Source organism: Sminthopsis crassicaudata, chromosome 2 (assembly GCF_048593235.1).
Source record: "Sminthopsis crassicaudata isolate SCR6 chromosome 2, ASM4859323v1, whole genome shotgun sequence".
NCBI classification, from domain to species: domain Eukaryota; kingdom Metazoa; phylum Chordata; class Mammalia; order Dasyuromorphia; family Dasyuridae; genus Sminthopsis; species Sminthopsis crassicaudata.
Genome location: NC_133618.1, coordinates 506,966,489 through 506,992,532, shown reverse-complemented (window position 1 = coordinate 506,992,532; position 26,044 = coordinate 506,966,489). Strand labels below are relative to the sequence as shown.

The 26,044-nt window shown below is 37.5% G+C and overlaps 1 protein-coding gene across 2 annotated transcripts in view; it reads right to left on the bottom strand.

Moving 5' to 3' along the window:
• The window catches only part of COL5A1 (collagen type V alpha 1 chain), a 288,545-nt gene that overhangs the window by 62,973 nt on the left and 199,528 nt on the right, over positions 1–26,044 (bottom strand). For both annotated transcript variants that reach the window (XM_074294068.1, XM_074294069.1), the window contains exons 28-32: positions 19,658–19,702; positions 13,440–13,493; positions 10,999–11,106; positions 9,432–9,485; positions 6,500–6,553 (exon numbers count right to left, since the gene is read on the bottom strand). In XM_074294068.1, the coding sequence (XP_074150169.1) occupies positions 6,500–6,553; positions 9,432–9,485; positions 10,999–11,106; positions 13,440–13,493; positions 19,658–19,702 (315 nt within the window). The remainder of the gene's footprint in view (positions 1–6,499; positions 6,554–9,431; positions 9,486–10,998; positions 11,107–13,439; positions 13,494–19,657; positions 19,703–26,044) is intronic.

Genomic DNA, 26,044 nt, shown 5'->3' with positions numbered 1-26,044 from the left:
AAATTTCAACAGATTCTCTCAACAAGCAAACTTGCAATTTGGAACATAAATCATATATGAAAGTTATTTTTCTTCTCTTCTAATGGAATTTGGACTTCTCTTCACATTCTCCAAAATGTGGAGCATAATGTGCTGCATTTGTTTCCCAGCAAAATCATAAGAATTGCAAAAAAATAGTTTACCTAGTGCCTTCTGGCCTAATGGATCATGCTGTCATATAGCAAGAAATGGCAGAGCTGGGATTGAATTGTGATCCCTTGACCTCCTTTTTCCCCTCCCCTCTCCAGTCTGGTTCCCTTTCTACTGCACCATTAAGATCATTTCTTGTAAATGTTGGCTCTGGGGACTGAAAAGTAAAGCCATTACATTACTTGAGTGGGGATTTTTTTTTATTCAGAAAAATCTCATGTACCTTCATCGTTTCTCAATTCATCTTATTACACTTCTGGGTTCTGATGCTAAAACCCCAAAAGGACTAGACTTTGTTAAAGATGACTCATGAAAAATACTCACTGTCATTTAATCATCAATCACTCATTTGCTTTGAAACAAAACCTGCATTTTAGTGGTCTACATTTTGAAAGAAATTGAATAAAAGCATTTATAATGATGAGTTAATTATGTTGCTTTTTAACAATGCACTCTTCCTTCATTGCTTTAATTACATGGCAATATCCTTTGGCAACAGAGAACTGTTTGCCCAAGAAAATTAATGAAACATCTGTTTTTTTTTTTTTCAAATTACAAACTTTACACCAAAGTAAATATCCATGACTGAACTGAGTTTGTTACTGGCATTTATAAATGGAGATGCATCGGTCATGTTTGCATGACTGAAAGTAACTCTGGTAAAAAGGACCCAATTCTCTTAAAAAATGAGTGTGGGGATTCCGGGGAACTGTGCCTACATAGTAAGTCATCTCTGTTTCTGTATTCCTAGCATCTACCCCAAGGTCTTGCACATGGCAGGCATTTTATAAAATTTGTTGGATTGAGTTGAATTGAAAATGACAAGGCTTGGGTTTTTAACATTGTGGTAAATGCCCAATTATCATCTGAAGCCAGTCAGACCCCAAACTTATGCATATAGATTTCATGACTGAATCCAACAATGACAACAAAAAAAATAACCCAAGCTTCCCAGATGACATATTTAAGGATTTTATTTTTCTTTTTTTAAAACAACTCTGGTCGCAAGCAACTCGTGATTCAGATAATCGGGCCATTGTATAGAAGAATCCCTTCAATCTGTAACTCTAGGCATAAACAAATTGCTTGCTAGACTCCTCCTTGAAGGATGCATGACCTCTGAAATGGCTTAGGTCCAGCCCTCACTTCAGATGCTCCTTTCCATCTTTTGTTTTATGACCCTGGTCACTTCTGGGAGGTGATATGGAAAGAATATTTCAGTTCAAGTCTGAAGGTTGCCAATAAATATCCATGTGACTTTGGACATGCTCCAACTTTTTTTTTTTTTCAACTCAGTTTCCTTATTTTTAAAATAGAAACTCTCACCTTTCCACTTATTACCTCATAAGGTCATTGTGGAGAAATTGTAGGGTAGGGACAATGGACAGAGAGTCATAAGAGAAATCAAAGCCTCTCTTTGTCATTTACCACCTGGGTGATTTTTGGCAAATCACTTAATTTTTCTGGACCTCTTTCCCTTTGTAAACTGAATGGGTTGAAGTAAATAGTCGTAAAGATCCTTTCTAGCTCTAAAATGATGATCCTATATAATCATTTTATAAATGGCAAAGCACTAGATAAGATAGTTGATGTGTTTGTTATTGTATTCTACTTAGTTGATAATCAAACATATCAGGAAAATTCTCATATCCCACGGTAAGTTTAGAAAGATTTGCTCTGCACAAGACAGAGCAGTGATCTCCAATTCTCTTTCATTCCAGATGAGCTTGCTCTCAGATCTCAGGGAGGCCACTAAGGTGAGTTTATCATTTTGCTGATGCCTGTTTTCCTACAAACGACCATGGCCAATTTTTTGCAAGGTTGAAAAATCTATTCAGGATCAAAAAAATAGACTTAAGGTGTTTTGCTAATAACAAATGAACAGAAGAAAAAATAAAAATTCCTGGGTTAAAATTAAGAGAAAAACTGTATTACTCTGAATATCACACATGAAGAAGAATGGCAGTTATCAGTGACCCCAGTGTTACTGGTTTACTAAAACTAAATGCCAAAGTAAAAAAAAAAGATTCCCAAGAAAAGGTTTGAAGAAGTCTGATTCATGGTCACTGCTTTAAAGTTTCCCCGTACTTAAATCTACTACATCCTCATAATCTGGGAGCCTGCTTTTAAAAAGTCCTTAAAGTTCTAGACAAGAGGATATGGAAAAGAAAGAAGAGGGGGGCCTGAACATTTGCAAATGGCAGCCACTGAACAAACACCAAAACTTTAAAACTAAGCTGTACTCCAGAGTACTGTGGAACACAAACTCAATTAAGGTGTCCTAAATATTTACATATTCTTCCTCCATTCCAGGAACTTTCAGAGAGAGAAGGGGAGTGAAGAAAGGGGATGGGAATGAGGGTGTGGGAACCTCAAGTCAAACAATATTTAAACCATCTTTCCATAGCAGTAACTAAACAGAAGGTTTATGAGTCTGACAGATGCACTCACTTCTTGGAAACAGGAGGCTATGATTAATTCTGACAGGGGAAAGATAAAGATGGCTGGTCTCTCCAGCTAACAACATATTAAATACCATTACCGTGTATTCAGAAGAAAAGTAATGGTCTCGTTTTCCCATGCTGAAGTTCATGTTTTGACTCATGCCAAAAACACAAAACTGCAGTGGATTTAATTTTCCTAATTTGGGCATCATTGTCAGGAAGCCCATGAGGATAATGTACACAGCAGAAATGTGGAGAGTAGAGTTAATTTGTGGTTTTCAGCACTTGGGGTAGTAGAGTATCTAACAAAATTTGACTTTTCTCTCCACCCTGCATGTTTCAAACAGCCAAGAGGCCATTGGAGAAACCTTGAACTGTGTTCTATACTAACCCAGACCAAGAAGCCAAAACATGTGGCTCAGATTTTCATTCTTTTTCAACTCTCTCACTCTGAAAATGGAATTGTTCCATAGCTCTCTCCTACTCAACACAGTATCCACTGTGAGCTCCCCCATCAATTCTCAGCTGGGAGGATTAATGAGGTGTAAGCTCCTTGCTCTGGTTAAGGTCATCAAACTCCTGTTTCTCATCACCTTCTCCATTGTTTCCCATTGTTTCTGACCAGATTTTAATCATTTCCATTTGGGACTGCTGCAGGGTGTGTTGTAAAAGTGGCCAAAGACTTCTGACAAGTGACAAATCTTTATTGGTTCCATGAGTTTATCTACAGTGACATGACTCAAACTTAATGACCTGATAACTTGAGTCTAGAAATGAGACCAATGAAGAAGGTGAGGGCAAGCCAGAATCAGCAGCATCATTCTCTAGCATGTGGCTTAGAGCCATAACTGCAAATGCCAGGGGAACATTCTGGTTGGTTCAATACTCTCCGGATGCCTAAGTAACTCTGTGTTTGTCAGATCAGGAACTTTTACAGTCTGTTAGCTCTTTCAGCTCACTGAGCCACTGGGGCAATGCATTGATTCATTAAACAGGTATTTGGAGGGCCCACCTTAAAACAGAGATGTGTTTGAGACATCTGAGAATCAGGGAATATGGTCAACACTCAATGCCCTAAAAATTCAAGGTCCAAGTTTTCTAATGAGGTTTTAAATGTTATAGATCTTTGGAATCATTGACTAACTTTCACACAAAGAAATTGTTTTGCACCAGTTGATAACATTTTAAAGGCGCCATTGGTGGTGATAGGCTAGTTATATAGACAAAATAAGAGATTGGTAGATAAGATAACCTGAGTATTCCTTTGGAATCAATGAAGCATTTTAATAAAAATAGGCTACATATAGAAGTTGTGGGTTCCCCTTTATTGGAGGGCAGCAACCCCCAATATCGAATATGTTATAGTGGGAATTCCTTTCATATATGGTTTGGATTGGGTTTGGTTGTGTTTAAGGAACCTTCCAATTCTAAGTAAGGCCTCCATTATTTGGAGAGATCATCTATGAATATTTTGTAAATGGGAATTGACAGGAAACAGGAGGAGAAGGCAAGTTTTACAGACTATACTGGTGGAAGCAATAACCCCATTGATTTGAATCCCTGAATATACAAAGGTGTTCCTGGTTTAAAAAAATCATGAACTGAACAAATTGGCTTTTCACTGCACATTCTACCCAATGATAAGTGTAGATACTACTAATATACAAGATTGACAGACCTTAGACTGATAGAGCCTTGGAGAAAGATTGGTCTTTTCCCTTTCTTTTATAGCTAAGAATACTGCAAGTCCAGAAAACAGTGTAACTTGAATAACTAGATTTATGTTCTTTCCACTATAACAGTATGGTTACATTTTTTTAGATGGAACCTTGGGAAGTCAGATACTTCACTGAACTAAATTGCTAAAGGGAAATCTTTGATTAGTAGGACACCATAGTAATCAAGGTTTCTCTCAGAAAGAAAGAGGAAATTATTTAGTTGCAAAGTAAAGAATTTGGAAATATCCTAATGACTGTTATAGAATCATAAAATCCCAGAGATGGAAAGCATCTCTCAAAAACTATCTAGGCCAATCTATGTCTTAGTAGAATTCTCTCTGCCAAAGCTTCAAAGAATAATCATGTAGGTTCTGCTCAAAGACATCCAGTGAAAGGGAAATCATTTTCTCCTAGGTCAGCCCATTCTATCTCAGAATAGCTCCCACTAAGCATGACCCACAAATGTTATATATTGCTTATTGCATCTGAAAGACATGCTACTGACCCAATGGCATCAGGGGACCTCTATGAATTGCATCTTTGCTAGTGGAGAAGAGCTGTACAGTGAAATCCATCCAACCAGAAATACATTTTCATGAGATTTTTTGATTATGGTAAGGATTCAGTTTGAAGTCACAGAATGGAGCAAAATCAATTGTTCCATATGAGGGTCAGCCCTTAATCCCTGACTTCATTAGGATTAAGACCTAAATTCTAGAGGGAAGTCTGTGGAAAATTAAAAGAAACAAGATATTATCACTTTGAGGAGTGACTTGTCACTGGCTTATTTTGTTGGCAGCATGATATCACATCCAAACTGTTGTGACTGATAGGGTCACAAATTATCAGAACTCAAACTAAACCTATAACAATGCCATGTAAAGGCCATGGAAATGGAGGGCAAATGAGATTTAGTATTTGGCACTCTTTGCACCTTCTTCATACTTCTGATGACTCAGCTGGCTTTGGAAGTTCTCTGGCGCATACTCTATGTTTATACTGTCAAATTTTAGCCAGAACAGACATCATTTTTCCATTTTATGAAATCTGGCAGGACATGTTTGTTTACATGGGATTTGGCGTGTGTCTAATCTATCTCCCTATTCTCAAAAGAGCATATCTGCTCTGCCTTTGAACATGATAACATTAACATGGGGCAACAAATTTCAAGAGAACTCAAAGTATATAACTGTCTCTTCTGGGGCAAGCATTGAGGAATTGGCAAAAATTGGTTTCAGTTTATGCTGAATGCTTGGTCTTACAATGGCACATGGGACAAATATCTTTCAGAGCATCTGTGTTCACAAAATGTCAGCTTTAGATAACCCTTGAATAAAATTAACAACCCATTCTTTATCTCTTTTTCCATCCCTTTTAATGGCCTGGGTTAACAGGTGCATTCTAAGACCCCTGCAAGGCCCTTCCTTTGTTCCTCATTGGCAAAGTATGAATCACTACAACATGATTTCATTAATGAGTGCCCAGAGCAACCCCTTGCTGGGAAGACCTGCTCCCTATTTGGGAAGAGGGAAGGAGGACATTAATTTTACCCAGTATGTTGCTCTGAGAATGCCTTTGGTCCTGACAATAACAAAGAAGCATCAGATTCTGCAATCACATCCCCCCCACCTCAACTCACCCAAGTGGATTTTGTCACAATGGGGTCTTTTGAGCAGTAGCAAAGAAATGAAATGTAAGAATCTTGAGTTTGGACCAGGGCAGTGGAGAAAAAACTTGATATGGTCATTTCTTTATTTAAACTATCCAGCTGATCATTTTCAGTGGCCTGGAGAAAGAGGTCAGTGGGCTGCTGAAACAGACCTATGAAGATCTCACTGTCAGGAATAGCCTTAATAGATGCAAAAATTGATCAGGAATTCAGATTTGTCTCTGTTTGGGCCCACTTCTAACATACCTACGGTGCCATTTGTCAAAATTGTCATCAGCACTCACAGCTAAAAAAGGCTACTTCCTGAAGGTTAGCAGCTGCAAAAGCATTTCTAAGTGGGAAAGCAGGTGAGAAATCAACAAACACTTTTTTTAAACCTCTAAATCCCCAAACAAACACATACACTCTGGTAACAAAAGGGAAAAGCAAAAAAAAAAAAAAAAATAGCATAGGTAAATTACTAAATCATTCTTACTTACCCTTCCACCCTTCTCTCCATTTGCTCCAGGGAAGCCAGGAAAACCAATCGAACCCTGCAATAAAGGGGGTAAAGTCACATGAAATCATCTGGGACTTATTGATACTGAAAGATTTTAGAGAAATATCTGGTGGTGTTGTTAGCCTCTATTAACCCTAACTTACTTAAATAGAACACATTGCAATTATTTACACCCCACTCTCTCAACACAGATTTCAAAATCACAGAATTTTAGAGTGCAAGAAACCTGGAAGATCATTTGATCCAACACTTACAGGGATGACAATATCATCTTCTTGAAATCCCCAATAAAATTCTTACCAGCTTGTGTTTAGAGACCCCTGGAGAATGGGTCATCTATTACAACTCAAGGCAGTCCATTTCTCTTCTGGCTTGCTCTAAATATTAGGAAGTTTCTCTTTCTATGAAACTGCAATTTGCTTCTAATTACCATCCTTTACAATATAAGGCTACTCCTTTTTTTTTTTTTTTTTTTTTTTTTTTTTTTTTGTCATGACAACCCTTCTAATACTTGACAAAAAACTATCATATATTCCCTTAATGCTTCTTTTCTCCAGGGCAAAAATTCTCAGTTCCTACAACTCATCTACATCTGGTATGATCTTGAGAGTTAAGAGCACCAGAATACCCTCTTCTAGACATTCTCTTGGTTTCAGTGCTATGTAGAACTAAATACAATATAATAATTATTACCCTGTGACAATAGGACCGTCACCTCTCTTGTCACAGATACTGCAACTCTTTCTTAATGTAGTTTAAGTTTCTATTAGGGCTTTTTTGGACACTAATATCTCATAATTGACCCATATTTATCTCACATCTGTGAGATATCAATGTCTACATATCAATATATATCATTATATATGTATATGATATATTGTATATATCAATGATATCATTATCTATTTTATATCTATCACTGAAAACTTCAAGGTTTTTTAAAGATGGGTTTTTATCTAATAATAATGGAAGACAAGGGACACAATTATTTTACTCATTCAGCAAACATTTATTGAGCAGCTATTACTAATTGAGCATATTTCTAAATTAGATATTATATACTGCACAGAGGTAGGACAGTCCTCGCTTCAGGCAGCTTATAATTCTATATATAATGTTGTCATAGCAAAGAATTAGCCAGATCTCAAACATTTCTGTGAGATTAAAAACAAGTGAGATAAGCACTGCCTGGCTACCTGCTGCTACTCACCTATCTTGCCTATTCAGACAAGCATGTGGCTACACAGAGAAATTTGTAGCATCATGCCCTAAGCAGTAGCAATGCTATTATCTAGAATTGAGAATTTTGAATATGGTTATAAATGAAAGTGTTTAGTTCCTTAGTTCCTTTGACCTTTTGACATCTAAAATAAATTTATTTTAAGGAGTTACTAATGTACTTCTCATCCACTAATTTCAATAAATCTGTTCAACAAATATTCCCCATGAGCCTACAATATGAGAACACCACACAGCGCTAAATCCCTTCTATCACTATATATTATGTTCTGTGTGTCTATATAAGCCCCAGATAATATCTTTAGCAAGAAAAGTATCCAATTCATGAAGTATCTTCCTGTTCTCTAAGTGAATTGCTTATTTATACAAACATTCCTGCTTAGGTTACAGCCATCCAGACATGGTAATGTGCTTAGTTTCCTGGCACTTCTTTGAATTCAACAAAACTTGAATTTAGACCATTTCAGCTCAGTTGAATCTCTCATGAACTAAGACAGCTAATTCAAAGGTGAAATTCCTTACAGTTCTAAAGCCTATGTTAGCTACACTCTGCATCTGTACACACACACACACACACACACACACACACACACACACACACACACACACACTTACTTCCTGTTCTTTTTCTTTCTCCCAGCTTCTTCTGTCACTCACTTCTCCTCTTGTTCTATCCCTGACCAACAATTTGGCATTTTACATGTTAGTGGCTAAAGAGATAATTGCCTAAATGCCAACCTTTTTCTTATTTCATATATATATACAGAGAATTTTGTAGTTTATAGCTGCAGTGGGAGTTGCAGGTTCTGCCACAGATAGATGTTTTCATAAATCACATAATGCTCCCCTCGACCTAATGCCTCCACTGCATATAAATGATGTGCTTGCATATTGTAGATGTGACTATTAGTATTCCATAGAACCATTTTGAATCGATCTTTCCTTAACCAGGGTGACATTACTGAAGACTCCTGTCACAGCCCACTCTCCTTCCTTTGTTAGTCTGACTGAGTATAGTCAAACTACGTTAGGCAGTCAGCTAAAGGTGTTCTGAAATAGGCATCATATGTAAATGCACTACAGAGATGAAACACTCTTTTGCTGTTAATTATGTCTCCAGTGTCAGGCAACCAGTTATTTTTAAGGAAGAACAATGAATAATAAAACATGGAGTTTGGATGAAATAATTTTAAAATGGTTCCCAAAGCCTCCAGGAATTGTTAGAACTAGGCTAGAACATGATTTAACGTGAGTAAAGTTCTTGTCTTTCGTTTACACTTGGTTCCTGGCAAATGACCTTCAAATCTCCAAAGTGATTCTTCCTGATAGCAGATTAGGTATCCCAAGCTTTGAACATCTGCCACTGCTGATATCAACCAAATGATATTGTGGAAAGTAAGGCAAATATTCCAGCTTTGTGTGTGCTGGATGGGATACATTCATTTTCCATTTTCACTTTGGAAAGATCAGTGACAGAACAGGCCTCTCTGTTTCCAACTCAGGTACAAACATGCGATGGTTAAAAAAAAAAAGACATTTTAAGCAAAACAATTCATAACTAGTCATAACTAGTGATAGAGAGGCAATGATGTGAAAGAAATGAGTATAGGAGGCTGAAGACCAAAGGAGGTTCCCATGAGTAATATATTTAAGAGCAAGCATTCCTAAATTACCTTTGGACCTTGTCTTCCAGGATAGCCTGGTAAGCCTGGGACTCCAAGTTTTCCCTGGAATAGAAACAGAAACACTTAGTATTGAGTTTTGGGAGTAAGCTTTATATTTATATTGAGGTACAAACAGAATATAAACACTTGTGTTCAGAAGAAAATATAGGAGAAAAATATTATCTAAGGGCTTGGGGATGCAGAAGAGACATTCAAGCCAGTTTTCTTCAAAGGTAATATTTCTAAGCCTTGATAAGATGATGTTAGCTAGACAAAGGCAATGATTTATAAGCAGGAAAAACTAAAGCGATCTGATTTGCAGCCCTGTAGTGAAACTGTCTCAGCTGATAGTCAAGATGAAGATACATTTATCATGTACTTTGGTCTCATGAGGAATGGTTCCTAGCAATTATAAAAACTCATATTTGTCCACTGCTCGACATTCTCTCATTTGGTGCTATCAAGTCAAATTGCAATCAGCCCAATTCCTAGGCACTCTGGGGGAAATAGAAGAAGAGAAGATATGGCTCCTGCTCCCAGGAGACATGTTAGTTAAGAGGTCAAGAATTATACATATGGAACAATGACAGGCACTATAGGGTCAAGGATGAGCTTGTGCTCTGAGAACTGAGAAAAAAAATGTGCCTGTCCAGGTTAAAGCTCAGTTAATTAATAAATCAGTGAATCAACAAGTATCATTAAAAATCTGCTGTGGACCAGGTATCAGCATAGTCATTGCAATGCAAATTGAAAGAAAGAAACAATTCCTATTCTGAAGGAATTTATATTTGGACAGGAAAGTACAAATATCAAGAGAATAAATGCAAAATAGTTAGATATATGATATCATGGAAGGGAGTGTGCTAGTAATTGAGGGAATCAGAAAAAGTTTCATAGAAAAGATGATGCTTCAACTGAGAAATGAAGGAAACCAGTCCAAGAAGGAGTACATTTCAGAAATGGGCTAGAGCTGGACAAAGGCACAGAGATGGGAAATGCCGTTCAGTGTGTCTGGCTCCTGGTGTGCAGGAGGGGAAATAATATACCATGAGGGAAGACAGATTGCAAAGCACTTGAAAAGCTAAAGGGAGAAGTTTATGTTTTATCTTGGTGGTATTAAGGTGCCTCTGAACTTGCATTAATAGGAAGGGAACAAATCTGTACTTAAGATAAGTCACTTTGGTAGCAGCATGAAGAATGGCCTGTAGTCATAAGAGACTTGAGCTAGGAAGGTTAATTGTAAGACCCTTGCAATAATCCATGATGGGGAAGGAGAGGCATGAACTAAAGTGCTCAGAGACATTAGACTCAGAAATGAATCAATCAGTCCCCAAAAGTTCAGGATGTAATGAGAGAGAGAATTATGAATTGTGTGGGAAAGGAACTGGAATCAAGAAATTAGAGCTAGGTCTAAATGCTAGTTTGATCCACAGCAAATAATTCTGAGAAGTAGATGTAAGTAGAGAGGAAAGGAGGAAAGTGTCTGATTCAGCAGCCCAAGTCTTACTGAGATCAAACTATGACAAAAGAGAAAGACCTCACCCTCACCTTTATCATCCCCTCCCTTAAGATTTACCTTTTCTCCAGCAGGACCAAGAGGACCTGGGTCACCATTAGGACCTCCACGACCTTTTGGGCCTTCTGGGCCATCTTCTCCTCTAGGTCCAGGTGGCCCTATCTCACCCTATGAATAAAGCATATAAACAAAAGAATCAAAGCTGAGGATGACACAGAAAAATACTTTTTTCTCAGCCCCTTTTCTTCTTTATAAAACATCCCATCTCCCACTGCCCCTGTCTTGCTCAGTTTCTGAATTAGGAGATGGGAACTACTGAAGCACCTCATGGAAACTAATACTTTGGCTTGCCTCCTGCCTCGATGGAGCGGATGACAGGTTTTCATTGTTATAAGCAAAGTGGAGCTATTGTGTGGTAAATTATAGGCCTGCATTCAGTCAGCTATGTTGGACTCATTGCATGGAGGTTGAGTTGCTATTTTCCTCAAGCTGTGGGATCTTATACCTCAATTATCTCCTCTAAATCTAGTGTCTCTTGGCTAAAATAACTTGGGTTCACAATGGCTGTACTCAATTCACTCTTCCAGAAATACTGCAGCATCTCCCAAGTAACCTCTGGCAAGGGAGTATGGGGAGGAACTACTTTCTTGCTCAGAAACTCCATAAGGTGTGAACAATCCAGCTTCATCCTTAGAAAATGGTTAGAAATGGTCTGTTAATGGGGTCTCCTCTGAGACTTTTTTTTTTTTTATTAAGGCAGCTGTAAAGCAGCTGCAAAAATCACAAACTAAAACAACAAAGCATATGGCATGGGGAAAAAAAGCCAATGACTCACTTATTCACAATTTCTTGGGTCCTAAAGAAGTCTGAAATAACCTATAATACCTAAGTAAGCCTACTCTATTTTGACATTCATGCTCAAAAAAAAAAAAAGAAAAGAAAAGAAAAAAAAGAAAAAGAAAAATCGAAAAAGAAAAATCCAAAACCAAATAAGGAACATTATTAATGGTAAATAAGGGCTGGCTGTTTCCTTTGAGTATGTACTTTTTACAATCTCTTTTAGAGCCAGGGTCCTTTCAACCTGGGCTCAGAACAGATGCACTTAATCTTCAAAATGGAAGAACATATGGGATTTTTTCATGTCAAGCTGATGTGTACATAGGTAGTTGCAAGAGATTAAAAGGATGAGACCCAGTATAGATTTCTGAGTCCTAAGGCTCTAAGGAAAGTTCTAGAATTGCTATGCTTTTCCAGTCTCTGTTATCAAGAATGTAATTATTTAATATGAAGTATAGAATACTTTATTTATCTGGACCCATTTAACAAAATATAATATATATGCATATATTATCATTAACATGCAATAATATAAAATGCATTATAGTTTATATCTTATAAATACATATTATACAATGTATTATAAATATTATATATCATATATTATAAATGTTAGTAATTATATAACATAATATACAATATATAAAAATAGATCTATCTATTGTGTTTATTACCTGTCAGATTGAGATAAAACAGATTAAAAAGCTACTTCCTCATTGAAGTAACTTTTGAAACTATCTCCAATATATTTCCATACAAGTGTGATGTACAGCTGCTGTGACTGCCTGCAATCCATCCTTCCTCCCTTCCTTCCTTCTTTCCTTCCTCCCTTCCTTCCTTCCTTCCTTACTTCTTTCCTTCCTTCCTTCCTTCCTTCCTTCCTTCCTTCCTTCCTTCCTTCCTTCCTTCCTTCCTTCCTTCCTTCCTTCCTTCCTTCCTTCCTTCCTTCCTTCTTTCCCTCCCTCCCTTCCTCCCTCCATCCCTTCCAGTGGCTTATTCACTCTGAGGTTATTAGTGACACTTCAAAACTCTCCTGCCTGGACAGCTTGCCCTGTGCTCCAGATAGAGATCTGACTTGAGATGCCTTTCTGATTCCTTTGCATTATACTTTCCTCATATATATTAAAGCACAAGCTGGTGACTCTGTGTTGAGTGTGTGTGTGTCTGCAAGCCACTGAACTCTATCTTTCCTCAGTAAAGCTTGTCTTCATCTGTAGCAGAACTGAAATATTCATTACAAAAGCAAGGTGAGTTGTTATAGTTTCTTTCCTTTATTTCCCAACAGAGAATGACAGAACACAAGGATTTTTTTCAAGTCCTGGAAAATAGTTACTAGGATTCAAGGGCTCAGCATGTGAAAGTAACACAAGCCTGGAGTGCTAAAAAGGTCACTGGGAGTCAGGAGACCTGGTTTTAGTCCAAAATCTGCCATCAACTTGCTCTGAGACCTTGAGTAAGTAACTATATATTTTTCCTTATCTGTAAAATGATGGGAGTTGGAGTGATAGTTTGATTCTATCTAAGGTTTCTTTCTGCTCTGGCATTCTACCATTCTCTCTTATCTCAAAGATGGCACTAGGATTTTTCAGATATATACATAAAGACTGTAGTTCTAAACTCTTCCAGCTGCAGAAGACAAGATATTGCAATCTCTAAATACTTACTCTATCTCCCTTAATGCCCATGTCACCTTTAAATCCAGGAAAGCCATCTTCACCCTGAGTAATGGAAAAAGGGAGAAAAACATATATAAGGGTAGTTATAGAGACATATACAATGTGGTTGTTTCTCAGTTCACCAGAATAGATGATTATGTGCTACTCAAATAAATTCAAAGTTAATGCAATTCTTACCCAAGTACGTTTCATCATACATCCTTCTTCATCATCATTCACTCCAGTTTTAAAATATTTCATAGGACCCCCCGAATGATCATGCATTTGTTTAATTTCTAACAGCTTTCGAATTCTACCAGCCTAGGCAACCTCTTAATCTACAGTGAAATATCTATGTATATGTGTATACATGATATATAATGTGTATACATGTATATATATATCTTCAGATAGAGGTAGAGATATACAGAGACACACATACTCATATCTATAAGTATCTATATCTCTATATATCTATCTATCTCTCTACCTATGTTTGCCGCTATGCTCTGGAATCAGGAACTTCTTGAAGTAGACTTCTCAGAGAATATGGAATACATGATAATAATACTACCCTAAAGTCACTCCATCAGAAGCCCTTAATTCTATTTACTTACAAAAGGTGACATTATCTTAGATTCCCTTTTTCTCTGGCCTGCACATTCCCCACCAAGAGAATGTCAAGGAGGAGGCCTCTTAAAAAGCTATCAATGAGAATAGCTGTACTTTCACAGGTAAAAAGCTGAACATAACATTTTTCGCTCCCACAAGGAAGAGGATTTCAGACTTCTTTAGTTCTCTATTCTATCTGTATACTCAGCGTGGACTGAAAGGAAAAGGCCGATAGAAAAATACCCAGCCAGTGAAACCAAGCCAAGTTGTAAATGTTCAAGGTCCTGACTTGGGGAGCTCATATGTCAAAGAATAACACAATTCTCAATGAAATGATGAGGGCACTGCTGTCACCAACTAGCAGCGTGTCCCCTGCCAGGGCCTGTGTCTCTGACATCCTTATAAATGCTGGCAACTTATCAGTAACAGCCACAAATTATTCTGAAGCATTGTAGAGTCTATTTTTTTCCCCTCCAGAACTATTTCACACTCAACTTCAATAGAGCCCAAAGGAGAGTGGCAATAATTTCTCCAGAAACGAAGCTTTCAGAGCTGAATCCACTCTGTACCATTTCAAAGAATCAGTAAAAATATGTCTTTTTGGTAAATGTGTCCATGCTAATGTTCAATTTAGACTAATTAATCAGATTATACACCTATTATGTGCTTATCATGTAATGGTGGTCATAAAAGTCATGTTTTGCTCCTTAGAATTGTTAATTCTATATGGCTGGGACTATGTTACCTAAACTTTGTATCTCCTCTGGGAACAAGCAAAGTTGGTTTTTTGGGGTTTTTTTTTCCACATAATTCAAAATAAGAGGTTTTAAGTTTTTTCTGCATTTCATGGATCCCATTAAGAATCTGGTAAAGCCCTTGTCAGAAGAATGTTTTTAAATGCATGAAATAAAATTCATAGGATTAAGAACCTTTGCTTTAAGAATTAAAAATGAGTAATGGACTTAATGCAAGATTACAAGCTTGGGACTGTTGTGGATGCTAATGATACAAAAATATTCTTTTAGTAGGGTGGGGGGAAATTAGGGGGTAATGACAAAGGAACAATTTTTTAAAAAAGAAAATAGCATTAATAAAATAATAACAAGCACACAGAAGAAAACTAAAGTAAATTCCAAAGGGAGCAAAAACAACCAGGATGATTTTGTTACTCTCGTCAAATTAAATAAATGTATACTTTAAAAAAAGAACAAGTTACAAAATGCAGCAATTCAGACTGTCATTTGCTCTTCACATATTGGAATATTTGTTGATAATATTTAAGTCGATAAATCAAAAAATTAAGATAAAACAGTTTCTGTGGTCAAGATGTACTTAAATCCATGGACCTTTAGACTTGGTTAAGTAGTCCCTTAAGAGGCATCTGGGCTGGTAGTTGGTATGTGAATAGAGTATTAGGCCTGAAGTCAGTTAGACAGCCTTAGATACTTCCTAGCTGTGTGACCCTGGAAAAGTCATTTAGCCCTGTTTCCCTCAGTTCCTCATCTGTAATATGAATTGGAGAAGGAAATGGCAAGCCCCATCCCAGAGCTTTGCCAAGAAAATCCCAAATGGAGTCACAAAGAGTGGGACAAGATTGAAATGACTGAACAAGAGGAAGCTAAGTGGCACAGTGGATAGAATGCTCAACCTGAAATCAAGAACAGGATTCAAATCAAGTCTTAGACATTTACTTCTTGTGTGATTTGTGACTTTAGTTACTTAATCTTGGTTTATCTTGTTTTTTTCAAATGTATACTATATAACAGCACCTACTTCCTAGGGTTACTATGAGAATCAAACGAGATAATATTTGTAAAGCTAATGTACAATACAATACACAATAAATAATGTACAATAAAAGGCCATGGGGTTATTGTTTGTCCTTCATTTTCCAAGAAGCCTGATGATATGATGGGTGACATCTTGACTCATGTATGAATTAGATTTAAGTGAAGCAGTATTGCACAAAGTCCTCAGACTTTCTCTGTCTTCCAGAGTCATCAAAGACTAGTGGCAAGATAAAGGTCAAGATGACTGGTGATGGCCTGAGATGCAGACCGTGGTGTTTTTGGTATCTGACCATCCCTCCTCCCTGGAACAGATTGTTCTCATCTGCCTGTGCTGCTGGGGGAAGTCTTCACATGTTTGTGGCAGACATTCCCCAGACTTATCAGTGGGCTTGAAACCTGTCAAATATCTTCAGTCTAGATCAGCCTGTCTGCCAAGACAGTTAGAATGGAGTGTGGCCATTGCACACACTACAGCTTTTTTTGGAGCCACAGGTGAGAGCTGAGTGCCAGGTAGACACAAAAATGAAGAAGTGGTCCTAAAAAGGACTCAGCAGACCTTCTCACCTGAGGAGCTGGTCCAAAAGTATCCATTCCCTTCCCTTCCCCTAAGAGCATCTCATTGTTCTCTGTGGCAGGTCTGCCATTGGTGACTGAAGAAAACAGGGTTGTTTAGGGGAAGATAGAAATGTAGTATTGCCTTTCCAGTTCCTTTTCTCTACAAAGAATCAGTCTGACATGAAATGTTTATTTTCTAAGTCTACCCTTAACAGGTACCTTTTGTAAAAGCGCTTCTGCAATTGCTGGGTTTTTTATTCACCCAGATCTATGTTTTCATTGGCTTAAAGAATTTCTGATGAAGAAACTAGCCACTCTTCTGCAACTTATATTCTTAGAAAAGTTGCCTGCACTGAGAGGTTAAATAGCTTGCTTAGAATCATAGATAGTACGTGTCAATGGATGGAGTCATTTAATCTCATGCTGTTCAGAAAAAGAGGGGGAAGGTTAAATGTTAAGAAATAAGATCAGTGAAACAATAGGACAGGTGGTAAGGGGCTCTTTTTGAGAGAGGCTCCTGAAGTATCATTGCCCTCTTTCAAGTCTTGGCATGTATGATGGATACATTAGATGCATATAAAAAGTTATACAGGAAAGCTGGTTTATTCAGGGATCGACAACTGGCACTTAAACAGTGTCCCTGAGGCAGTGGTGTCAAATTCAAAGAGAAATGGGGCAAAATAGGCCATTAATCTACATAATCTCTGTGGGAAGCATCTTAAGGTAGAAAACCTCATATTAACATTACCTATATACTATTGTACTTTTATTTATATTGTGAAACATCCCACAATTTGCATTTTAATGTGCTTGGGGTTGTTTGTTCCAAAGTTTTCAAGAAAGCTTAGATTATTTTCAGAAAAGTTTTAATTTTCATTTTGAGACACAAGGGTATAATGGAATAGTCACTAGATCTGAAATCAGAGGGCTTACCTTCAAATCTTTGTTCTGTATCCTCCTGGCTATATAATACTGGGCAAATGGTTCTCTCTCTCTTTGTTCCATTTTCCTAATACATCAAGTAAAGGAGCTAGACTAAATGTCATTCAAGGTACTTTCTATCTTTCAACTCAGTATCCTACTATATTCTAATACTTTATTATTCTTTTGTTGTGATTTAGTTATTTCAGTCATTCTTGACTTTTTGTGACCCCATTTGGGATTTTCTTGGGAAAGATCATGGAATGGTTTGCCGTTTTCTTCTTTAGCTCATTTTACAAATAAGAAAACTGAGGCAAGCAGAGTTAAATGATTTGCTTGGGTTCACACAGCTAATAAATGTCTAAGGCTGAATTTGATCATGTGAATCACTTCATTTTTCTGGCTCTCACTTTTCTTCTTCTTGGGTGAGACAAGATAGTAAGGTCCTCTCCAGCCCTCTGCTGTGAAGTAGACTGAAGAATGCAAAGTTCTGAAGATGTCAGATAGGAATTTAATTAGAAATGTGCTGGAGACAACTCAAACCAGTGGGCCAATTGCTACACTTTCAGGGTGGGCATTTACACTCCAGAAATCAGCCAACACCACAAATCAGGATTTAATTTATTGATTTCTTGATCATCTAGATTTAAATTGATAAAGTTATATGTAAAGGGCAGAATTCTGGAGTATATTTGAAAGAAGGTGTTGACTCAATGGAATTGATAAGACAATGGTTATCTAATTTAGCATGGTGATTAATAGTTCTCCAGTTCAGTATGATTTTAATCTTACAATAAGATGTTAAGTCAGTGGAATTAAGAATTAGTTTACATGTACTTAGTACTTAATATAGTTCTACAAGATTGATACCTATTTTACAAGACTGACACCTATGATGATGTACTTATAATAGAGTTTATAAGAGCCAACAAGGACTGGGAGAGAGAGACATTCCATCTCCCACCATTGTGGTGGCTAGCTTGTCCTCCTTCATTTCTCCACTGAGACAAAGTCCTGTTTGAAGGCCCTCCAGAAAGCTAGCTGGACCCAGGCGAAGCAAACAGAATGTAAAGGAGATAATAAAGATTTTGTACTTTATTCCTAACTATTCTTGTGGTGATTATTCTGATGAAACCAAGGCTGTCCCAAGACTTCCAGAAAGCTAACCATTCTTTATAAGTCCAAAAGTCTTTATTGTCTCCTTCACAGTCTGTCTCCTTCGCTGGGGCCGGGCTAGCTTTCTGGGGGACCTTCAGATGGGCTTTGGTCTCAGTGGAGAAGTGAAGGAGGACAGACCTGCCATCACAAGGGTCTTTGTCTTCAAGTCTGTTCCATTTTTCCACTAGGTCTGACTGACCTCTTAAATCTCTATTACAATTAAATCTATTCATCATACTGAATATAAGCCAATCATTATATCACTAGGGAACCATTATTTGTTGTAAGATTAAATCAATTATACTGAACTAGAGAACTATTAATCACCATGCTAAACTAGATAAGCATTGTCTTATCAATTCCACTGAATTAAGACTTCCTTGTAAGAATCCTTGTATATTTCTCCAGAGTTATGGCCCATTATAGTTATGCAGATTAAATTTAAAAGTATGTCTTGTGTACTTAGAGAGCCAGTAGTTAAACCTTTATCAGCAAAACAGAGTCTACTTATGCATAAAATAATGGGATTAATGAGTAGCACCTGAAATTCCTGGTGTGCTTTTATCATATTTGACCCAAAAACTTTCTCCTACTGCCAATGGCTTCCAAACTTGCTCAGAGGCACTGAATACTTTACATATGAGGAAACTCTGGGACTAGATTGAAGAAAAAGAATTCTGCTCAAGTCACCTTAGGACTTTGGGAGACTTTTCCAGTCTGTCATTCACATGAGTGTTTTTCCTTCATTGAGAGGGAATGAAATATATTGTTTAGTACTAGATTGGAATCAAGAGGACTATTTCAAATTCCAATCCTGACATTCTTTATGTGCCTCGGTTTCCTTATCTATAAAATGAGGACAATAATACCCATAGCACTTAATTGGGGAAGGGAGGGATGGGATGACAGTAGAATCAGGGCTAATCTCAAATGAGAAAATGTAGTCAGAGTGCTTTGCTAATCATAGAGATAGAGATAAAAAAAGAGACATTCTTTTTCTTCTTTCTATCCAATAACAATATTCATCCAGAGTGAAATCCATTCCCTTTAAAACCTTGGAGAGTCAGAATCCAGCATGGCCCAGTGATGCTCTCCTAATGAAAGACCCAAACACAGGGCTAGATCTCAGGAACCAGAGGACAGTTCACCTTGGCCTGCCAAAATGTATTCTAAAAGAATACAGATACTCACTTTTTCGCCTTTGGTGCCTTTCAAACCACGGATTCCATCTGCCCCCTATGCAAAAAAATAAGAGATGACATCACAAATTTTATCTTTTAATATACATTATATAATACAAAGATCTTAGACTTACAACAAAGCCTCAGAGTTCTGGGAATTCATTGATCTCTTAGTTGCCTGTAGGATGTGTTCGGCCTGCAGAGGGCAAGAATCACCTATTTCTGCCCTATTCCTATTCTCTAGAAAAAGTGTTTCCTTGAACACGAGGTTCTCTGAGGTTACTTGTAATATCGTTTTCCTAAACTAATTTTGAAATCATGCAGAAAAGAGGCATCTTTGTGGCGGAGTTGAGAAACTAACCACGAGACTTGTCACTAACAGAGAAACGTAGACCACAGCTTACCACTATGTAGTGGTGGAAGGGGACATGCATTTTCAGTCCTGGCCAATATGTTAATTTGTTTTGCTTTGTTAAAATAATTTAATTGGGGAATAAGGTGGAGGGAGAATCACTTGGAAGTAGCAACGAGTTTTTTAAAGACCATCAATAAATCATTTAAAAAGAGAGATAATAAAACTGTAATCACTGAGCTATGAATCTAGCAACTTAGGATCCAGTCTCTTTGAGACCTAATAAGTGAATTTAGGTGAGGTATGTTATATCTCTAGGTATCAGTTTTCTCATTTATCAAATGAGACAGTTAGACAAGAGAATCTCTGGGACCTCTGCAGTGGTTAAGAAATGGTACAATGTAATGGAAAGATACTGGCCTGACTGGACATGGGAGAGAAGGGAGGATGAAGAATGGAATTAATAAACTATCAAGCTGAAGCTGAAAATATATATTTTCCCTGGGACCATTGTCTGATTTCCTTAGACCCTGGGCACATATTAATTTGATGTCTGGTCTTCACACTAATCTGCCACCTGACAACTAATGACTTTCCATCTTGCCTTCCCAGCCCAGGCTGTATCAAGCTAAATAAACTGATCATGTGTTAAAGATTTTTTCAAGTCATCCTCTGTATTGAATCCCCACTCCAGGGAAGCAGGGCGGCACCCTCTAAATTAGTGTTTGAAACAGAAACACAGCAGGGTGGATGGCTTGGCACAGCCACATTTCCCTCTGCAAGAAAGATGGCTTTTCAAGTGCCCTCTTGTGGCAAGAGGTTTCCTGAGCCCATTTGGCTTAAAACCTGGAGCCAAGAGTCTGAAGTTGTCAGTGACCTCATTTCTGCCCCTGAGGCTGTGAGCAGCCAGGAGCATTGGATCTGCAGGAACTAAGGGCAGTATCCAGTGGACCTGTCACATGGGGAGTGGGGCGGCAGCCGGAAGTGACAGTAATTTGTGCCATCCTTAAGCACACTAGTATTTAATCAACCTCTGGGCCAGCAGGGAGAGAGACCAAGGACTGAATCAGGATAAAGTATATAATTATCCTTAAGTCCTTATTACCAGTATCAGAAAGAAGACATACAGTCAAGTACCAGTTTAACACTTCCCTCCTCCCTCCAAGCTGCCTTGTTTACTGTGAAGCTGTACTAGGTAGGTACCCAAACCATTAACTAATAGAAATGTGGCCGACATCAAGATTCATGGTACATACATCAAAGAGACGCCAAGGGGAAATGGAGCCCTAATATTAATCCACAACCACCATGGGGGGAAAGGTAGCCTAGTAATGGCTATTATTAATGTAGGCTGACATTAATTATATTAATATGGGTCGAATGCTCCATTTTCTGAAGCATTAATCTCCTATTGAACTGTACCTGGTCCTGTAAGATTGTTACAGAAATAGCACAGCCTTCTCCAAACATTATTGGAAAAGGCCAAATGATACCCTAGGTGAGGAAAATGAGTCCCCCAGTATAGAATGCCTTAAAATGAACCAATGATGGGATACAGAACTAAAAATAGAGAAAAATTAAAACATAAACAAGGGGGGAAGCATATACATATAATCTAAGTGAAGAAAATCAGAGGTTCCCATTTCTCTCCCCTAATCCTGTTAGCCACCTAGTTCTGGAAGTTCAAAGGACAAACGAGAAGTTAAAAGTATTCCTTTTTTAGGCCTAAAAGATAGAGAAGAATCTATAGGGGTATTTTAATCTGTGCACCAAAGACTCTAGATCAATTCATAGGAGGAATTCTTAGACTTTCTATCACCTTTTAAGGTTCTTATCGGGTTCATCACAGAGGCAAGGCAAGTCCTGGACTTGATTCATTACCTCTGATTATGCTAACATGAATCTGATTCAAGCAATATGGGAATAGTATGCTCAAAACTACTTTTATTAAGTTTAATTTTAAATATAAGGAGATGGTTGAGTTTAACCTCTACAGCACAGAATTAATCCAGGGAGAGACAAGTGTGTGGATGGATATTTATACCAAAAAGAAATCAGGTTCAAAAAGCATAGTATAGTAGAACTAACAGAAAGAGGTGAGTGTATAAGATCCTAGGGAAATAAGTCTAGAAGCAGAAGAACCTTGGAAATCCGCTAGCACAAAGCTTTTACTTTATTGGTGAGGCAATTGAAGACCATGGAAGAAAAAATCCAGCTCAAAATCTAGTAGGGTACAAGTAGCAGAACCTGTATTTGGATCCACGGGCTCTGATTTCAAATGTAATGCTCTTTCTGCAACACATTATATGGTCTCACAAGTGCTTTGGTGAAAGCCACATATACTCTGTTTTTTGTATTCCCTAAATCTAGCAGTATAATAACTATCCAAAGAAGAAATGTGCTTAGTTTACCATGAGTGGAAAGATCCTTGGTTGGTTTTTAGGAAGAATCAGTTCCCTTTCTAAGTGCACACTGGCTATACCTTTAATAGTGTATTTGAATTTGGTGGGGAGACCTTAACACCAGGCTCACTAGTCTTTAATAAGTAGAACTCCTATTTTTGAAAATAACAACAAAATTTAGAATCTGTGTGTGAATCTCAGTCCTTGTCTCTCTTGGCTGTGATTCTGGTTCTGCTTAAGCTCTCTGAAGCTCAGCTTCTTCACAAATAATGTTAGGATGATAATATATACACTACAACCTATTTGATAGGGTTTATAAAGAAAAGGTTTTATAAACCTTAAAGACAGAGGTAGACTATGTCTAGATTTCTGTCTGTCTCTCTCATAGATATTCATTATCTATTAATCAATCAACCAATCTATAGCTATCTCCTGAGTTATTATTATTCCTAAATTTGGGACTAACTCATGTGACCCAAGACATGTTAATTGTCTTTCTGCACCTTGGCAAAGTGAAGGGAGTTGTATTAGAACCAAGAAGTTGGAATAGGCCCCTCAATTTCTCAAATACATATGATTTTGCAACCATCTAAGTAACCAAGTATTCCCTACTCAATATTATAGGTGAATTAAAGGACCAGAGCATTGAGGACTGTTTAGATATCATCCAAGCCCTTCATTTTATAGGTATAAGCAAAAAAAACCCCAAAACATCTCTGTGGCTTATTCAAGATTAACTAGCCAAGAATCACACAGAACAGAGGCTAGAACACAAGCCTCCTGGAGACCCCCAGTCAATCCCTTTTTCATGAAGTTTTTATTTTTTCACATCACAGAGACCATTCAGTCCAATATTCACATTTTATATATAAGGAAACTGAAGTTCAGAGAAGAGAAATAAGTTATCTAAATTCAACCCCACATAGAATAGCAGAACTACAAACAGAAACCACTTCCCAGGCATCTCAGTCTGGGGCTTTTTTCCAAAATAGCCCCTATAAGCCTAACGAAAATTTAAGCCCTTCATCTGCAGGGGAATGTACTGTGCAAGCCCTGATCAAACTCAGGTGGGTGTCAAGCTCTAAATCAACAAAGGGAGAAATCCAGAGAATGTTGCTGGAAATTAATGAATGGCAAAGGAAGCTATTTCCCCCAATGCCAGTGTGGGCATTGGACTAAAAATAAGTAGACCTCCCTTGACTGTCCCTGTATCATCCTGCTAAAGATGTTAATTATGGTATTAATCATAACCATTAGCTGTCATCTCTATCAGTTAATCTGTGCACATTGCCTATATTTTTAATGCAAGAGAGGTTTCTCTTTCTGAGATCGCATTTTATTTCTAAGATGAATGCTTTTTTTTTCTTTTTTTCTTTTTTGTAAAGAACTCCTCCCCATTCTTCAGCTTCCAGGTTCTGCAATAAAAACTGAAGCACCATCCTTTCATGCTTATGTCAGGAATGGATGCTGATCAGGGAGACAAGATGCAAGTATTTGTTATGAAAATTTTAAGGCAAATATCTTTTCCTCCCTTCCCTTAGAAATACAGAAGTATTCAATTAACAACTCAGTGCTATCAGTAAATGGTTTTAACTCCATGCCAGGGAATTTTCAACACACACATAATATTGTTCCCATCGTCATCTTCCTGCTAATCTGTCTCCTTTATTACAGTTGCAGTTCAATCCAATGAGGGGTGCTGGAGGAAAGGAATGGAGGCATTTAATTTTCCCTTTCTGTGGAGAACTGTAGGATTTAAAGGTCCAAGGAACAGCATTATACAGTAGAAAAAGCATGAATTGGGAGTCAGAGGGCCTGGGTTCAAATCTCAGCTCTGCCATTTAATTATCCTAGGCAAGTCACTTAAATGACCTAAGTCATTAGGTCTAGACTAAAGCATCTTCAGTTAAAAATAAATAAATAAATTGAGGGAGGAGCAACATCGAGAGTTAAATTAGGTAATCTTGGAGGTTCCTTGTAGCTCTGTAGTCTTTGATTTAAGCCATATCCTTTCATCTTACAAAAATTAGGTGGTGTAGAAATCAAATGACTCATTCAAAATTACAAATGCAGCAAACTAGTAGAGTCAAGCCTCAAATATGGGTTCTATCCTTTAGATTCACATTCTATTTTGGGAAAAGAAGAGATTTTGGGGAAACTATAAAGTATAGTGGAAAGCATGCTTAATTAAGAATTCTTCTAGACCCTGGTTCTGATTTCACTAATTTGCTATGCAATACTTTGGACTTCAGCTTCCTTATCTATCAAATGGTTTAATCTCTGCCCATTCTATCATTGTGAGGATAATACAGAATCATCAAGGAATATGGGAGGGTAAAAAAGTATAAAACACTACAGTATAATTTAAAAGTAAATCTGACGTGAAAGATAGTGTGACATAGTAGATAGAGAGCTGACCCTGTAGCCAGAAAATTTTGGATTTAAGTCCTATCCTGACATGTCCTGACTATGTGACCCTTGGCAAATATGATAATTTAACTTCTCAGAGCTCAAGACAATTCTAAAATCTCTAAATTTCAGAGGAGATGAAGGGAGTTTCTGCACTGGAAAGGTCCCTTTCCCAAAGAAATCTTAGGCCCAATCTAAGTTCCTATTCATGATATTCTGATATCAGCAGGGATAGGGTGGGGGTGAGGATGGGTGGCCATTGGAGTTAAGTGATTTGTCCAGGTCCATATAGCTAGTATCTTTTGAGGCCTTATTTGACCTTAGTTGAGGCCTCTCTTCTTGATTTCTCAAGTGCTAATCATAGTTTCCATAAAACAGAGATAAACACTGGGGGAAAAATATACCGTTTCCTCAAGGATGAGATTTAAAAAAAAAAATGCTTTTTAGGTCATCTTTATCAGAAAATAAAATCCCTCTCATGCATTATTCTGGATTGTACAACCATATACACAGACCTTGGCATGTAAACATTCAAAGAGAACTGCATAGCTATAGATTAAATCACATAGTTCCAAACAGATGCAGTTAACTTTAATGAAACACCACAGGACTTGTGTTTGGATATTGCTGTGGTGCTCTGTGCTTCATTTAACAAGATTCTAGAGGCCTTTAAAACTGCAGAAATACAATTTTGGATAAATGGACACAGATCTCACTGAACTCTCTCTCTTAACAACTCTGATTGGACCAGACTTCCCGAGAGGTGTTGATTCTCTCTTTAAACGTGAAAATGTCTCCGAAGACATTTTTTCCAGGCTTTACCAAGGAGATAGCTCCAAGTTGATCACCTGAGCCTGAGTTCTGCAGTCAGAAGTTGACAGGAGGGCCTAACAAATTGAATCTGCCCACAGAAACAGCTCAAGGCTAAAGGACTTCATTCTGTTGATAGATGCCTGACTAAGCTGACTGATGATTTCTCACACTCCAACCAGATTAGTTGTTATTCCCAGACTTTTCATTCCTGATTCACAGCAGAATCTTTCTCATAAAATGATATAGAACTTTATAAATCTTAAAGTACCATAAATGGCAGCTAGTATATTATTATTATTATTTATTCTTCCCATTCTCCATGGTTATCTAACTAGGTATGGCAAGTGTAGAAAAGTTGGGTCAGTACCACTTGCTTCTGACATTTGTGGTGAGGAAATCACGGACAGATTCTATAAAATCA